Consider the following 17899-nt stretch of genomic DNA (forward strand, 5'->3'; position numbering starts at 1 on the left):
AGATCCTGTCTTCTTTCTTTCTTTTCTTCTTCTTCTTTTTTTTTTTTTTGGTGAGGCAACTGGGGTTAAGTGACTTGCCCACGGTCACACACCTACTAAAGTGTTAAGTGTCTGAGGTTGAATTTGAATTCAGGTCCTCCTGAATCCAGGGCCAGTATTCTATCCACTGTAACACCTAGCTGCCCCTGTCTTATTTATTTCTATGTTCCATATAGTACCTAGCATAACACTGAGCACAAAGTAATATATTTTAAAATACCAAAATATCTATTATCCTTTTCTCCTTGGTCATTTAAAAAAAATCCATTGGTCTGGTGTGATATATTCTTTTTTGTGTGTGTGTGAATGTAAGATCACCATTTATTGTAGTTCAAGAGTCAGGAATTGAACAGAGGACACTGTCAGTGGAGAAAAAAAGAAATAGGAAAAGAAAAACAAAAATTTTTAAACAGGCTTAATTTCTTTAAAACACTTCGTGGTTTCAAAATCCTTTTTTCCCCCCAAAGGAAATTTAAGAATTCAAGTATTGTATGCAGGGGCAGTAATACAAAATCTTCTTGCATGTGTTGCTGTTCAGAAAAACACGCTTTTAACATTTCCCACACTCTTTCTGCTTTGGTAAGGCCAAGCTATGGACACAAACTCATTTTCAACATAAAAATGACCCTTGCTCCCAAACTCAAGAGTTGAGGAATTTATTTACCCTTCCTGGAGGTAAATAGGAAAGGTTTAGAACTCTCCCTAAGCATAGTACATCACCAGTTTTAAAATTTAAAAAAACCCCAACAACATGTCATTTAAGTCCTGATATCTCAAACATCTCCTTTTCTGCAGCTGTTTTCTTAGGTTCCCATTTCAGGGCTTGTTAAAAGGACCAGAGCAACAACATTCTCTTCATTTAGTTCACGATAAAAAAAATTTTTAAAAGGGACATTTCAAAAGGAAAAAAAATCCAAATCCTGAAAACATTTTGCCCTTTTAAAAAATCACGTGTTACCTAACACCAATTAAAAACAAAACAAAACAAAACCCAAATATGTGAATATGATATAAAAATACAATTCCAGGATTAACACTTTGTTGCAGGCACAGTTATTTCATAGAATATATGTGTTTAGAGGGCCAGGGGGAAGGGGAGTTTATTTTCTCATTTTTTTTTGCATCACTTAAAAAAAAAACAAAAAAACCCAACCAAACAGCAGTGCAAGTGGGGGGCAGGGAAAAGGAGAAAATAAGATTCTTTAGCAGCAACAAAGTTCTAATGGTGTGATATATTCTTATGTAATTCCATAATGAAACCTGACTTGTGGCTTATTTTCCTCTCAGTTCAATGATTTCAACAATTCAATAAGCACAATAATAATAATATCTATAATACTAGCATTTACATAATGCTTTAAGGTTTGCAAAGTACTTTACAGATATTCTCATTTGATTCTAATAAAACTTGGGCCATGGGGGCTATTATTATTCTCATCTTGGAGTTGAGGAAACTGAGGCAGACAGAGGTGACATGACTTACCCAGGGTCACACAACTAGTAAGTGTCTGTGGCCGTATTTGAACTTAGGAAAATGAGTCTTCCTGACTCCAGACCAGGTGCTCTCTGTGCACCATGGTGCCACCTAGCTGCCTTAGGAAAAGGTTCTAGGTCATTTCTAATGACTCATTTAAGGATCTTACCTAGAACTAAGATCAAGATCTTTGGGTTTTATCAAAGTCAAAACTTGCTACTCTTTCTAAAAAGAAAAAAGAATTCTATTTGCTCCTTCCATTTCCTTCTGAAGCCTTCCCTTGCTCAATGACCACTTCAATAGCTTCAAGTTCCATTCTGACTATGAGACGTACTTAAAAATGAGTCCTTCTCTAAGGTGATGGAATCTCCTAAGGTGGGGGGGGGCAGGGGGTGTTGGAATCCTAAATCAAAGAGTCGGGCCACATGAGTGAGCCTGAGACGTTAGCCCTTCCTAATCTGGGACTGCTAATGTTGTGTGGTTGCCATGGAGATCATCCAAGGGCAAGCCCCCCCACCCCCCCAACTGTGCCTGGAGCCCTTCAAAAGTCTCCAAATTACTGGGGAAAGAATGTCAGACTCTACTTGGAGGATGAGGTCTTTGGAGGAGGTTCTCTGACTCTACAAGGGACCCTCAGAAAGAAATGGGGTGGGGGGAGAGAAAGTGAAAGTGTGAGAAACTCCCTTTCCCTTCAGAGAGAACTCAATGTGTCATTTCCAAGCAGGGTTTCATTTGCAAATGCCCAAACCACTCATGGAGCTCACTGACTGTTTTCTTCCTTACATACCCACGTTGTAGCATTGCCTATAGGTGCTCTAATACTTCTGAAATTAACCTTGAAGCCAATTCTGGCCCTGTCAACATTTCTCACAGACTGTTTTTTTTTTTTTTTTGTCTGGACCGTGATTTCATTGGTGGAAAGAACCTGGGTGTGGGTGGGGGCACTCCCTCTATCTGGACAGATCAGCAATTGTTCTGCAACCAATGGCCTTGGACAGTTGCATTAGTGGCTTGTCAGGATTACACAGCCAGTGTGTCTCAGAGGGAAAACTTGAATCTAGATGCACATATCCATGTATCAATAAACATTTAAGTGTCTGTTATGTGCCAGGCATAGGTGCTGTAGAGATACAAAGAATGAAATGATTCCAATTTGTAATGATTCCTATTTGTAATTCTATGGGGGAGGAAGAGAAAAGCGGCATATAAAATGCATAGTGCATAACTATACAATTAATAAGTAAATTGCACATATATAAAGTAGCTTAATACAAGATACTATGGTAGAGGGCACTAGTAGTTGGTATTTTATATATGCATATCTGGTATAAATATATATAATATGCATACACATACATGTATAAATATATAAAAAGTACATATAAATATACAATATTATCTAGCATTTATATATAATTCTTTAAGGTTTGCAAAGTACTTTATAAACATTTCATTTGATTCTCACAACAACCCTGGAACATAAGTACTATTATTTTCCTTAATTTATGGATGAGCAAACTGAGGTAGACAGAGGTTAAGAGTGAAGTTCAAGGTCACACAGTGTCGAGGAAAGGTTGACAACTCATGTCTTCCCAAATCCAAAGTCTGTGCTCTATCTATAGTCCTATCAGTTGCTTGAATTACAATGTAATTTTGTGGGGTAGGGTGAGAGGGCTCTCACCCCCTTGAGGTTGCTGAGAGGGGAAAATGAAGGATGATTCCAATGTTGACAGCCTGTATGCCTGGGAGGATGGTATTACCCTAGATGGTAATATTTATCCTGTTTTGAACATGTTTGAAATATCTTCAGGAAATCCATTTTTAAAATATCCAAAAAACAGGTGGCAATGTAGGTGTGAACCTCTGGGGAAAGACTAGGGATGGATAAACAAGGCAGGGAATCATCTGCATAGAGATGATAATGAAACTCACCAGAGTTGATGAGGTCATCAAATAAGAGAACATAGAACGAAAAGAGAAGAGGGCTGAGGAAAGAGGTTTTGGGGGCACCCATCATCAGAGAGCATGATATAGATGGCGACCCAGCAAAGAAGTCAGAGAATGAGTGGACAGCTCAGTTAGATCGGGGGATAACTAGAAGTAAACAGTGTCACCAAAGCCTAGGGAGGGGAAAGTATGCAGGAGGAAATCAGCACTAGCAAATGCTGCCAGGAGGTAAAGCAGACAAGGACAGACATACTTGTGAGATGTGGAACCTAAGTAATGATTGGTAATGTTGGAGAGGACAATTGCAGTTTAATGATGAGATTGGAAGATGAACTGGAAAGAGTTAAGAAGAGGAGACAGGAAGATGTGCTGGCAGCTTCCTCAAGGAATTTAGCTTAGAAGGGAAAGAGATACACAAGATTAGAGCTGGTCTGAGCAGGGAAAGTCTTTTAGAGATAGAGAGGGGAGAGTCCTGTTCTTTCCTAAGTGCACTGTAATTATGAAAAGATAAGCACCGCGGTGGATAAGACATTGTAAAAGGCCCCATCAATGGATCCATTCTGTCACTGCATCTTAGCTCTAGAGGTGAAAGGGACCTTCTCCTTTTACAGATGAGGAAACTGAGACTCAAGAAAGCCAAGTAACATGGCCAAGATCAAACAGATAGAAACTGGCAGAGATGGTCTATGAACCCACGTCCTCTGACTCCTGAACCAGTGATCTTCCCAATGTACCACCCAACAGTAGGTGGAGTTCTAACTGGAATACTCTAGGATTTCAATACAGTTCAATGGCATTCACATTTGTATTCTTTAAAATACCTGAAAAAGTGGCTTTGCATGAATTTTACTCAGGTGAGATAGTTAATTAACAGAATGCTACAGAGCTTGCCAAACACACTGGCAGGCCTTTATTTACTCCTCCCTAGGGGGGCACAATAAGTAGAGGCCCAGAGGTGCATGACAGTTAAATGGGCGATTGGTGATGCTGTGGGTGAACAATTTCATTATGTTCTATCCAAATGAAAAATCCCTAAACAGTCGCACCAGCTTTTTCAGTTACTATATACTTCCCTTGGTTATAAATCAGTAAAATCCTTGAAGAGAAAAACTCCTTTTCAAAACTTGACAATGTGTACAAAGTAGTCAGATTTCTTCCACACAAATAGGAAGGAGACAACAATTAGAAGCTCCAACATACACAACAACAGTTAGGATAGCATAGTTGGACTCCCACAAGATCTTGTCTTATCTGGCTAGTCTGAGACATATATCCAGTCTGGGTCCAGTTGAGGCAAAGAGCAGGGATCTAGAGAGGAGACTAACTGGTAAAGAAATAAATGAAGATATTCAACTGCCAGCAATCCATCTTCATTAGCATCCAGATGGAATAAGACAAAACTGCCACATGGCCAACAAAACAGTAAGAGATCTTCCATTCCACCATAACTTTTTGGGGTTTTTTGTTTTTTTGTTTTTTGTTGTTGTTGGGTTTGTTTTGGTTTGGTTTGGTTTGGTTTGGTTTTTTTTTTTAGTGAGGCAATTGGGGTTAAGTGACTTGCCCAGGGTCACACAGCTAGTAAGTGTTAAGTGTCTGAGGCAGGATTTGAACTCCCTGATTCCAGGGCCAGTGCTCAATCCACTGCGCCATCTAGCTTCCCCTATAACTTTTTAAAGTAAGTAGCTACACCTGCTTCAAAACCTTACTATACTCCCAGCAATGGTCAAGGAGATAGTAGAGAAAGTCTTTTAGACTTGACCAGTGATTAGCCAAAGTACTGAAAAGGCTTCCCTCCAGCTTTCTTTCTTTCTTTTTTTTTTTTTTTGAGGCAATTGGGGTTAAGTGACTTGCCCAGGGTCACACAGCTAGTAAGTGTCAAGTGTCTGAAGCCGAATTTGAACTCAGGTACTCCTGACTCCAGGGCCAGTGCTCTATCCACTGTACCACCTAGCTGCCCCTCCAGCTTTATTTCTAATCCAATGGAAATTCCTGTGGGATTTTGCTAAATTACATATGATTTTGCGATTTTATTGTCTGCCTTTGGAGAGAACAGACTTGTCCAGGAGAGGTCTTTTGTTCTCCTAACCCCTCTAAGAACCGATGCTGGCTTATTTAATGAGCTGTTTCTAAAAGACATCCCCGATCCTCCCTCCACCCACACTGGCTCTCCATGGGTACAAATGGTAAAGGCTTGGCTGAGCGGGAAGAGAATGACGGCCTCAGCACTAATAAAGGGAGGCTGAGAAATAGCTAAAGCATCATGACAAGACAGTTACGACTTGTCAAGGACAGTAAGCTAACAACAAATCCTTGTCCTCCCTTCCCCTTTCTGGTTTCCATTTCTGAAGAGTCAGCTCCCACATGTTTGCAATGTGACTCATGCCTAATAGTGCAAGAGGCTGGAAAATTTCTACAACCAAAAGCTTGATCTTGGTCCTTCAGTAGGCACCTGGGCTCTTCCCTGAGCTGGGCCTGTGGGGCGGGGTGGAGCGGTGGTGACAGGCAGGGTCTGTTTGGGGAAATGAAACAGACCACATTTGAGCTGTCCGCTAAAAGGCACTGCACCTTCTGGAGGCTGGGGTGACTGCACGAGCTGCTTTCCTGTTCCTTATGTGGTCATGAAGGCGGTTCTCTCCATTTTTAATGCTTGGTTAAATTAACCTTAGAGTTCTTGGATTCCTCATGGGGCTTTCTTTGTCAGCAGTGACACCTGCTCACGAGAGGAGGGATGACCCACGGCTGCTGGAGATTTCCCTCAATGAGCCGGGACCACTTTCAATGAGCATCCTTGTGCTCATGTTTACATTTTCACCCAGAATGTGCCAAATGATTGATAGTCCAAAATCTGCTCTCCCATCTGCTTAATCAATCAACACACATTGGTTAACTACCTATCATATGCCAGGTTCTATGTTGGGTGCCTGGGATCTAAAGCCAGAAACAAGACCTTAAGGAGTTTATATTCCGTTGGAGAGATGACACAGATATAAATACGATAAGTACCTTCTAGGCTTTCGAGAGCCAGGACAAAGGCATGGAGAAGGGGTGTGGAGTGTCCCGTGTGAGGAGCAGCTAGAAAACCAGTCTAACTAGACTAAGAAGTGAGGGACAGGGAGAGTAGGTTGGGCCCAGACCATGAACATCTAAAGGTCAAACATAGGCATTGACACTGGACTCCAGCTAATTAAGTAAGGGAGTGAGAAGGTCAGACCTGGGCTATGGGACAAAACTTGAATGAGAGAAACCATTTAGGAAGCTATTTCAGTAGTCCTAGTGAGAGGTGATGCTACCCTCATCAAGGGGGATGGTTGTGTGAACAGAGGGAAGGGAATGGATGGAAGAGACTTTGTGGAGGTAAAAATGATGAGCTTTGGGGAAAGACATTAAATGCACAGGGCTCCTGATACAATAACCCCAAAAATAGCAATAAAAGAACCCTTGGGGCAGAAAAACACACAAAAATATGGGCTGAGAGTTTTCTCCAGCTACAGATAGATTTCAAGGGGCCGTGCTGGGCCACGAATAAAGCCTAACCCTGCAATCGGGCTGACACACCAAACACCCGTCAGAGGAACTTGCCCCAGTGCCTCGGAATGGGCTGCAGCACCGGCGTCTTCTGGAACGGAGCGCAAGCATGCGGTCGGACTGAACGGCTGGCCCAGGGGGGTAAGTGCAGGGGTACCAGTGGACTGGGGGGAAAGATTCGACTGTCCCACCCCAACAAGCAACCAGGAAGAAATCCTGAGCTGCCAGAGACCCAGGTGGGGGAGGGAACAGGGGAGCAGTCTCATCTGAAGCTGAGAACCACACCACAGAAAGCTTTGCTGGTTGGTTTCTGAGTAAATAGGCCTGAGGGTATCTCCGGACCTGAGAACAGGCCAGGTGAGATTAAATCCTGCCCCTCCTCAACCCCAAACACCTGGGACCCTCTGAAGCTGAGAACAAGAGCAGAGCCGAGAAGGGGGGGGGGCAGTGGAGAGTTTAAAATCAAATGAAAGTGAGGTCAGGCAGGCTGAGGAGAAGCCCAACCATCCCCCAGGTCATGTTGTAGCTTGAACAGTGTGATCTGAAAGCAGCGCCACACTTTAAGAAGGAGTTAAAAGCCAAGAAATAGTAAACCAGGATGCGTAGGCAGAGAAAGCAGAAGACCATCGAAAACTTCTTTGGGGGAAAGGTAGACCACAATACATCCTCAGAAGAAGAAGATAATAACAGGGTCAAAGCTCCAACATCCAAAGCTTCCAAGAAAAATATGAACTAGTGTCAGGCCATGGAAGCTCTAAAAAGGGACTTTGAAGAGGAAGTAGGAGAAATGGAAAGAAGATGTAGAGAAAAGGAAGAAAGAATGGAAAGGGAAATGAGAGTGATGCAGGAGATTCATGAGAAAAATATCAACAATTTGAAAAGCCAAATAGAAAAGGAGATTAAAAAACTGTCTGATGAAAATAACTGCCTAAGAATTAGGATTGAACAAATAGAAGCTAGTGACCTTATGAGAAACCAAGACACAGTAAAGCAAATCCAATTGAATGAAAAAATAGAGGGCAATGTGAAATATCTCCTTGGAAAAACAGCTGACCTGGAAAATAAATCTAGGAGAGATAATTTGAAAATCATTGGACTACCTGAAAACCATGACCAAAACAAAAGCTTAGACACCATCCTCCAAGAGATTGTGAGGAAAAATTGCCCTGATAGTCTAGAAGCAGAAGCTAAAATAGAAATTGAAAGAATCCACCAATCACCTCCTGAAAGAGATCCCAAAAGGAAAACCTCCAGGAATATTATAGCCAAATTCCAGAACTCCCAGGTCAAGGAGAAAATACTGCAAGCAGCTAGAAAAAAGGAATTCAAATACTGTGGAGCTCCAATAAGGATAAAGCAAAATCTAGCAGCTTCTACATTAAAGGACTGAAGGGCATGGAAATATGATATTCCAGAGGGCAAAGGAACTGGGACTTCAGCCAAAAATCACATACCCAGCAAAACTGAGTATAATTTTTCAGAGGCAAAAATGGGATTTCAATGAGAAAGAGGTCTTTCAAGCATTTGTGATGAAAAGACCTGAACTGAATAGAAAATTTGACTTTCAAATACAAGATCCTGGAGAAGCATAAAAAGGTAAACAGGAAAAAGACTTCATGAGGGATATTAAAAGATCAAACTGTTTACATTCCTACATGGGAAGATAATACTTTGAAATCATAAGGACTATCTCAGTAAGAAATTCAGGGGCGGCTGGGTGGCGCAGTGGATAGAGTGCTGGCCCTGGACTCAGGAGAACCTGAGTTCAAATGTGACCTCAGACACTTGACAATTACTAGCTGTGTGACCCTAGGCAAGTCACTTAACCCCAATTGCCTCACCAAAGAACAAAACAAAACAAAACAAAAAGTCTTCACAAGAAATTCACAGAAGACAGGGCTGAACTGAATATGAAGGGATGGTATCTGTAAAGCATTTATGTTTTGTTCTTTGTAGGGCCGACAGGGTTGGGTATCTTATGTCTGGGGCTGGATTTGGGCTTGGGCTTCCTGGGTCCAAGGCTGGTGTTTTGTCTACTGTGCCACCTAGCTAATCCATGATGACATCATTAAAATGGGGTTGAGGTGTAGGAGGAATAAACTGGGGGAGGGAGAAGGGGAGAGATGGTCTGGAGAGAGGTATTTCACATGAAGGAAACAAGAAGAAAGCTTATGGAGGAGAGTAGAAGAGGGGGAAGGAGTTGGGGAGTGAGTGAACCTTAATATCATCAGAATTGGCCCAAAGAAGGACTAACATACATACTCAAGTAGGTATAGTAATATATTTTTGCCCTGAGGGGGAGAGGGAGAAAAGTGGGGGAGAAGGGAAGGAGGAAAGGGCAGATTGGGGGAGAGAGCAGTAAAAAGCAAAACACTTTCAAGGAAGATGAAGATGTTCTGCATTACTGCACCAGTATGACATATTGAATTGCTTGATCTCATAGGGAGGGTTGAGGAGGGAGGGAGGGAATAAAATTTAGAACACAGAATTAGCTCGGGGACCCTTATCTCATTGGAGTGGGCTCATGGAGGGAATAGCTTTCACACCCAATTGGGAGGAACAATCTATTTAACCCTGCAGGAAAATAGGAGGGGAAGAGGACAAGGAAGGAAGGGTGAAAAAAAAGGGAGTGCAGAGTGAGGGAGAGGATAGTCAGAAGTAAAACACCTCTGAGGAGGAATAGGTGAAAAGAAGATAGAGTAAATGTCATGGGAAGGGAGTGGGATGGAGGGAAATAGTTATGATGATTGATTATAATGGCAAACCACATGGTACCTACTTTGCTGGGCTTTATGAAGAAAATTCTCTGTCAAGCTTAAGGTACTATATAAAGGTTATGATGAACAGGATACTATCAGGAAAACCTGGAAAGACCTACATGAACTGAAGCAGAATGAAATGTACTGTATACAAAATAACAGCAATAGTGGGGGATGATCTGCTGGGAAGCATGTGGTTATTTTCAGCAAGGCAATGATCCAATATAACCCTGAAAGACTTATGAAGATTGCAGCCCATCTGCAGAGAAAGAACTGATAGTATCTGATAGATGGAAACACACTTTGAAATTTTTTTTTCTTTTCCTCTTTGACAATTCCTTAATCTGATGTTTCGTTTTGTTTTTTTACTGTTGTCTCTCACAACTAGCTAATATGGGAATTTTTCCATGACTACTCATGTATAACTTATTTTGAATTGCTTGAGTTCTTGTGGGTGGGGGGTGGGAATAGAGGGGGGAATAGAAGTTGGAACACAAAGTTTTTAAAAATTGATGTTAAAATGTTTTTACATATATTTTGGAAAATAAAATTCTATTCAGAATAAAAAAAAATGATGAGCTTTGGCAACCAATTGGGTGTGGGAGGAGAGGGAGGAGTTAAGGACTCTGAGGTCATAAACCTGAGTGGGCAGGAAGATGGCAGTGCCCTCAACAGAGAAAGGGAAGTCTGAGAGAATGAGAGTTGGGGGTGGAGGTGAAGACAGGTTCTGTCTAGGACATGATGAGTTTGAGAGGCCAACAGAACATTGGGTAAGAAACTGCCAATCAGTAGTTGGAGGTGTGTAACTAGAGCTCAGGAGAGAGACCAGCACTTGGTATACAGATTTCAGAGTCAGCTGCATAAAGATAATAATTAAAACTCATCTTTAAAAGTTGACTAGAACAAACATCTTCAGAATCGGGAAGCCAGGCCAATAATCTACGGGAAGACTTCTCAAAGAGATCACGGTCTTCATGAGAAACCAAAATCTTAGTCTCAGAAGAGTGACGGCTGTAAGGGATCACTGGCCATGCTCTAGGACTGAAACACGGCTGACGTCTTTGTTTAATCATCCAGTAGTCCTCAATGCCCATCTTTGCATGGAAATCCTTGAAAGTACAACGTTGTTGAAGAGGGTCTGACCACGCTCTTCAAAGAACATCTCTACCTTTTCATCCTTGACAACCGAAAGGGACACATATATTCCAATTATTCTCATGGTGACTCACTATATGCATGGTGACTTAAGATGACTGAGTATTCCAAGAAACTGTATTTCCTATTGACTTTGGCTATTGGGGACACCAAATCTCCTAATTCCTTTCTCATCTTTCTACTTTTGATCACTTAATTTAACCTCCTCATCTTCTGGTTAAGGCACCTGGGAAGCAGGGAAGGGAAATGGGTTGGTCAAAGTCACAAAAGTAGGAAGAAGAAGAAACAGGCTAAGAACCCAGGTCTTCTGCATTGTCTTAATTCTGGGTCCTCTTCTTTCTATCATGATCATGACTGTCACCCAAGACCCAAATTTGAGAAAGTACAGGATCAGGAAGTATAAATACTATCTGTTCATGGTTTACTGAATCCATCAGAAAATATAACCCACATATAATGCACTTATTTCAATTAGATTGGATAATATATGTAAAGTGCTCTGCCAACCTTAAAGCACCGTATAAACCCTTGCTAGGTAACTAACCAAACCATGACATTCTTTGAAAGCAGACAGACTCTCTTCCATTAGACATCTGTATCAGATAATTTGCATGGGAAGTTGTTATGGACTTTTGTTCAAGGGTTGCTTCTACATGGAGATACTGTGTTATTTCTTTTCTGTCTTTTTTTTAGAAGGGGGAAAAGGGTACAGAGTCAGTAAATTCATTTTCACAAAACTGAAACTGCTCTGCCGATTTCAGCAAAATATCTTTATGAAGAGACTAGCAAGGTTTGATGCCTGTGCCCTCTCTCAACAAAATCACCAAGAGTCACTAATGAATGTTATTATGAAAAGAAAAACTGAACAGCGAGAGAGACAGAAAATCATTATGGGTATCATAAACACTGCTGATATTAGAAGTGATTTACAGACTTCTCAGGGAGTGGGATATTACCTTTTCCTGTTCCCAGCAATAATTTTCTTCTACCAAACATAAACGGAATTAAGCTCATTTATTATCAAAAGCACCCTTTCCACCCACCTCTGTTAAAAATAAATGTGTTGTTTCCTATTGGTTGAAGTGATGCCTTGTCATAAGGGAGCTTTCACCGTCCAATCGAGTTTGTATTTCTTAGCCCCAAACCACAGGGTCAGTCATTGTTAGTGTTTTTATGATATTCACAGACCTATATTATGCCAAGCTAAAAAGAGAAGTACTTCAAATGACTAAGTTTTATATGGGGATGTACTGTTTAACGAAGAGAAAGAGGAGACACAGGGTCATCTTATCATTCCTCCCAGCTTAACAACAGGATTCTCAGGCAAATAGAATTACTCTCTTGAACTACCATGAACATCTATGGACCTAGAGTCGTCCATACCCAACAAAGCAAAGAGCAGACTCATAGGATTCCTTAGTCAGCATTCTGAACAATTTCTGCTCACTGGGTCTGTCATCATTTTTGGGTGGGTGGTTGGAGTAGAGAGAATAGAGAGAGAGCATGCCAGGCTTGAGAGCCAGCCAGAGAAAAATGCCGCTATTCAAGACATGGAGGGTATTCTTCATGGAACAGGCAGGAGGCCCCCATCACTAAGTAAGCCTTTCATACATACATAAATGATGTTCATAATTGTAGCGTTGGCAAACTGGCACATTGACCAGTGATTACTAGTGTTTGCTCAATCACCTTTGGTCATTCATAACAATGCCCATTACCCCCAAGGGTTTGGTCTCCTCCTCTTTTTATCACAGACCACCTCTTAACACACTTGATCGAGTGCAGCTGTTCTTCCCAATTTTGCTGTCCTTGGTTTCTACTTCCTCAGAGGGCATGTATTTGTGACTGAGACATTAAGAGTCCAGGTGTGGTGGTACCACTCTGGTGCTATCTCCATCCCTATGTCAAGGCTCAGCCCATAGTTCTTCCTCCTTCCATCCAGAGGGTCTCAAAGTGTGATTGGGAGCTCTTGCAGTTCTCTAGGTCCTTTCATGGGGCCTACAAGGTCCTAACAATCTTCCTAATCATGCTAGGATGTTTGAATTTCTAATACTGTGAATACCAATAGACAGAACCCACAGAAATGAAGGCTCTTTGGCGGCGTTCTCAATCATTTTCAGAGACCAAAAAGCTGAGGAACCTCTGCTTCTATAGCATTCATTTAACATCTAACACATACTATGCCTCCACTGTTACTTATCTTTTGATGTATGTGTATGTTCCGTGTCTCCAACTCTGTGATAAGCTGCTTGAGATCATCTAAACCCTCCACAGTTTTGCAGGGTGCTCTGTACCTCCTAAATGGTTTAAGAAAATCCTTAGCACTACTGATCCTGTTGAAAATGGGGTAGTTAGGTGGCATAGTGGATAGATCATTGGGCTTGGAGTCAGGAGGACTCATCTTCCTGAGTTCAAAACTGGCCTCAGACACTTCCTAGCTGTTGTGACCCTGGGCAAGTCACTTTACCTTGTTTGCCTCTGTTTCCTCATCTACAGAATGGGCATCATCATAAGCCCCTCCCACCCAGGGCTGTTGGGAGGTTCAGGTGAGATCCTACTGGTAAAGCGCTTTGCCCAGTGCCTGGTACATAGCGGGTGCTCTGTAAATACCAGCTCTTGGCATTACTGGACACACGTCATCAGTCACACGATCGATGTTCGGGTGTGACGGGTATGCTTACCACTGGCTCAATGACAAAGATATTGCCGAAGAAAAGCATGTCGTTGGCCTGCACGATCCGCCTCTGGTTCTGGAAAGCGTGGGAGATGACCGAGAGGTGCTCTCGGAGCGACGGGTCGAGGATGCACTCCTGCAGAAGTGTTTCTGTCTTCTTCTCCTCTTCCTTGGTCAGGTCATCACAGAGCCTGGAGCCAAAGGGGAAAAGGGAGTGAGAGGGAGGAAATGCTGGGCCCCCAAACAAAACCGTCCAAGGCTCAGCTCCAGGGCCACTTCCCGCAGTCAATCAACACACACTTATTAAGTGCCTACTCTGTGGCAGGTATGGGAATAAGTGTTAGGGATACAAACAAACAAACAAAAAATAAACCCAGTGCCTGCCCTCAAGGAGCTCATCGTCTTATGGGGGTGGTGACATGCAAACAACTATTTACATACAAGAGAGATACATACATACACACAAATATATATATATACACAGTATAGACATATAAATACATAGGATAAACTGGAGATAATCTCAGAGGTAAAGCCATTCCTGATCCCCCCACTTGTTAGCACTCTCTCTCTCCTTAATTTATTTCTTATATATCTCGTGTTTGCTTGTTTGTGTACAGGTCATTGTTCTCCAGTACAATGCAAGCCTGTTGAGGGCAGGACTGCTTTCTTTTTGTTGCTATTTCCTCAGCACCTAGCACAGTACTCATGTTAGGCACTCAATAAATGGTTGTTTTTGTTTTTTTAATTCAATGGAATCTTCCCAGGAGTGTTTGATCTCCCTCAATAGGACTCCCAAAGCCTCGGAGCCATGTAGAGGAGGGCTACCACCTTTGTGAGAAAAACACAAACCAGGCAGATTATTTTCATACATACACGAGTGTATATGGATGTATAGATGTATGTGCATATATGTGAGTATATGTATGTATATGTGTATATGAAGCCTACATTCCCCAGTATTGGCTTTTCAGTATATGATTAAAACACGGAATTTTTAATGAAGAAAGTTCTAGATTAAGTAGGAAGTAGGAAAATCTTATTTTTATTAGAAGGATCTGACAGGCTAAAATATAATGGTAATGGCCCACTGTCCTCCCATAGGGAAGATATGACTGTCATGGAAACCTCAGAGATGAAAGGAGCCTTGGAGGTCATTGAGTCAATTAACCTTTGGAATAAATAATGTCTTTCCATATGTTTAAGAAATCTTCAGATCTTTAAGACTTAAGGGAAAAAAGCTAAAGCAATATCATTGTCATGAAGTTAAAACAAAGCAACCATTTCCCAAAAAATGATCCTAATACATCACACTGAGTCAAGCAGGCTGATGCACAACCCAGGTGCTTAATAAATGCTTGTTGATTGACAAATAAGTGAAGTTTGAACTGATGAAGGATACTTTTAGCTCTTTCTATGATATTAAAAGTTCACCTTCCAGTAAATGAGAGAGGTAAACTGTGGGGTTTTTTTCTTTTTCATTCATTCATGTATTCATTTGTTTGTTCGTTTATTTATTTATTTATTTTGTGGGTCAGAATGGTGAATATTTTTTCTTTTTTGTTTGTTGGGTGTTTTTTATCATAAAAGTATTTTATTATTTCCCAGTTACATGCAAAGATAGTTTTCAACATTTTTTTTTTTTTAGTGAGGCAATTGGGGTTAAGTGACTTGCCCAGGGTCACACAGCTAGTAAGTGTGTGTTAAGTGTCTGAGGCCGGATTTGAACTCAGGTACTCCTGACTCCAGGGCCGGTGCTCTATCCACTGCGCCACCTAGCTGCCCCAACATTTGTTTTTGATACGATTTTTAGTACAAATTTTTCTCCCTCCTCCCCAAGACAGAAATTAATCCGCTGTAGGTTATCTAGGTACAAATGATGTCTCCAGTATATTTAGTGAAAGGACACATGATCACACAAATCCCGTCCTACAAACCCCTCTGACCAGCCTTCTCAACCCCTCAAATCCAAGCGTTGAGGAAAACGCCCTCTCCAGATCCTTTCTTTTCTCCTTAGCAGCTTAGAGTCCTAGGTTGTAGAAAGGTAACTTATACATCTTCCAACCAAGCCTTCCACTCAACTCCTTCAGGTCCTCCCATCTCTGCTTGATTCCTTCCCAGGACAGGGAGCTCTGTACCGTACAGGGCAGTTCACTCCACTTACAGACAGCTCTGGTTATTAGAAGGCTCCTTCCTTATTTAAGCTGTAACTAGTCTCTCTGTAATTTGTGCCCAGGGGCCTCTGGAAAAATACCCTGAATCTACTCCTTTATCTACATCATCTCTTTAAGGATTTGAAGCTTAGTCATTCTGGGAAGTGTTCTTGGCCCCAGCTCCATCATGCCCCTTGCTCTGGACTAGGTTCTATGCCTCAGGGGCTTCCTGACTCTGTTCCTGTAGGCGCTTCCTCCCATGGCTGAAGTGGTTTTTAGAATCTTCATTTTGAGGAAGGGCTGAATTCTCTAGACTTCACCATGCCCCACACAGATACCTCCTCTCCCTCACCCCCAGCTCCCACTGGAACTCTGTGTTTTTGCATGTCATATATTTGTATCTCTAGTGCTTAGCACAAGGCCTGGCATAGTGAGCGCTTAATGAATACTTATTGACTGATGGACTCACAGTTTCATAATTATCAGCCAATATCAAGTTATCTGCCTCAGAAGGCAAGGCATAACAATTTACTGTTTCCTCCATTTTGATTCTTTCTAGAACAAGCAGACCACGAGACTGATACTTAAACGAAGGAGGCAGCTTTCCATAGTGAACAGGATCGAACTTTGTTCAGTCTAAACTGACTTGTCCCTTAGAAAAGGCCAGCATCCTCCCCACCGACGACTTCTGCCAGAACTAATGGTCCCAGTGAAGCACATGGCTGGGTTGAAGAGATGGCTTTTGGCTGTAGACAAAACAGGCCATTGATTCAAAACTGACCCATCCCTTGTCGGTCTGTTTCTCTCTCTTTTTTAGCTAGAAATTGAGAAGTCTGTGTGCCCTTGCCTCAAGGGAGAGAGAGAATCAAATCCTATCTTTTTTATAGGCGTGCTTCTGCACATTTTATGTCTTTGTTGTGAAGAGCAGGGCTTAGGGGGGGACCAGTGAGACTCTTGTGAGTGCCTACAGCACAAAGCAAGGCCCACCGAGAACAGCCAGGGGCAGCTTCAGCCACATCCAATGCTGTCTGGACCAGAAGGGCTTGAGGAAGGAGCCTGGAGGGTCTTTCCCCTCTGCTTGGTTCCTCTGGCTGCTCTCTCTGTTTCCAATCATTCATTTTCCCGTCTCCAGCCTGCATTGCCCTTTGACGCTAGATTTCTTGCCACTCTCCCCAGACTCATTCATCACAGGCCCTTTCTCTGTTCTCCATGGCTGCATGGGGAACCTACTTCATGCGGCTCTTGTCATCTCCCAGAGAGTGTCAGGGACTAGTCATAGGCCCCTTTCCTCTCCTTCCACTGCTCCCTGCATTGCTGCTACCACTCAGCTCCCTCCCGGGGCAGCTAGGTGGCACAGTAGATAAAGCACTGGCCCTGAAGTTAGGAGGACCTGGGTTCAAATCTCACCCCAGACACTCACTAGCTGACCTTGTACGGCCCTCCCTCACTGAAATCCAGTCCACCACAAGTGGATGTCATGGTCCTCTTAGAGAACAAAGGACAAACAACAACAACAAACAATAACAACAATGATCCTACTTCAGTACCTCTCAGTCTCAGCAACTTGAATTCACACTCCTTCCCAGGCATCCAGCTCTCTACTGTGGGCCATGGGGGAGGAACACTTTGGATTCAGTCTCAGGCAAGCATGCTAACAAGCCTAACTGATGCTCTAAACCAGAACACCTCTTTTTGTGAGTTGCTTTCCTAAGCCCCCCACAACAAACTCCCTGGAAGATTCCTATAGACTATAGAAACAACCTCCCCTTAAAGCTGATAAACAGGTCTTTCCAATTCCGCTGTCTCAAGGTTACTTATCACTGTTTGCATTCTCTCTTTCCCGGTGTTCAGGTGATGTGACTCTCCCCTCTGGGTCAGGACCAATCCAGAGCACTGGTCACCTAGAAAGACTCTCTTGTGTGCACGAGATTTATTTACATGTTGTCTCCCTCATTAGAACATTAGCTCCCTGAAGGCAGGCACTGCTTTTGCCTGGAGCTTGTCAGATCAGCTTTTTATTAATAATCTATTTATTATACTTTATATATAATATATACATGTGTGTACATGTTATCTTTAATAATGGTGTTGTTATTACTAGCATTGAGTAAACACCTAATAAATGCTTGTTGACTGACTGACATTTAAAAAAACTGGGAAACAGAATTTTCAA

General features: G+C 42.2%; 1 protein-coding gene across 1 annotated transcript in view; it reads right to left on the minus strand.

Moving 5' to 3' along the window:
* Positions 1-17899, minus strand: part of HYDIN (HYDIN axonemal central pair apparatus protein) — a 589624-nt gene that overhangs the window by 298400 nt on the left and 273325 nt on the right. The window contains 1 exon segment of the mRNA XM_043981230.1: positions 13581-13764. Within this exon segment, the coding sequence (XP_043837165.1) occupies positions 13581-13764 (184 nt within the window).

This window comes from Dromiciops gliroides, chromosome 2 (genome assembly GCF_019393635.1).
Source record: "Dromiciops gliroides isolate mDroGli1 chromosome 2, mDroGli1.pri, whole genome shotgun sequence".
NCBI lineage: Eukaryota > Metazoa > Chordata > Mammalia > Microbiotheria > Microbiotheriidae > Dromiciops > Dromiciops gliroides.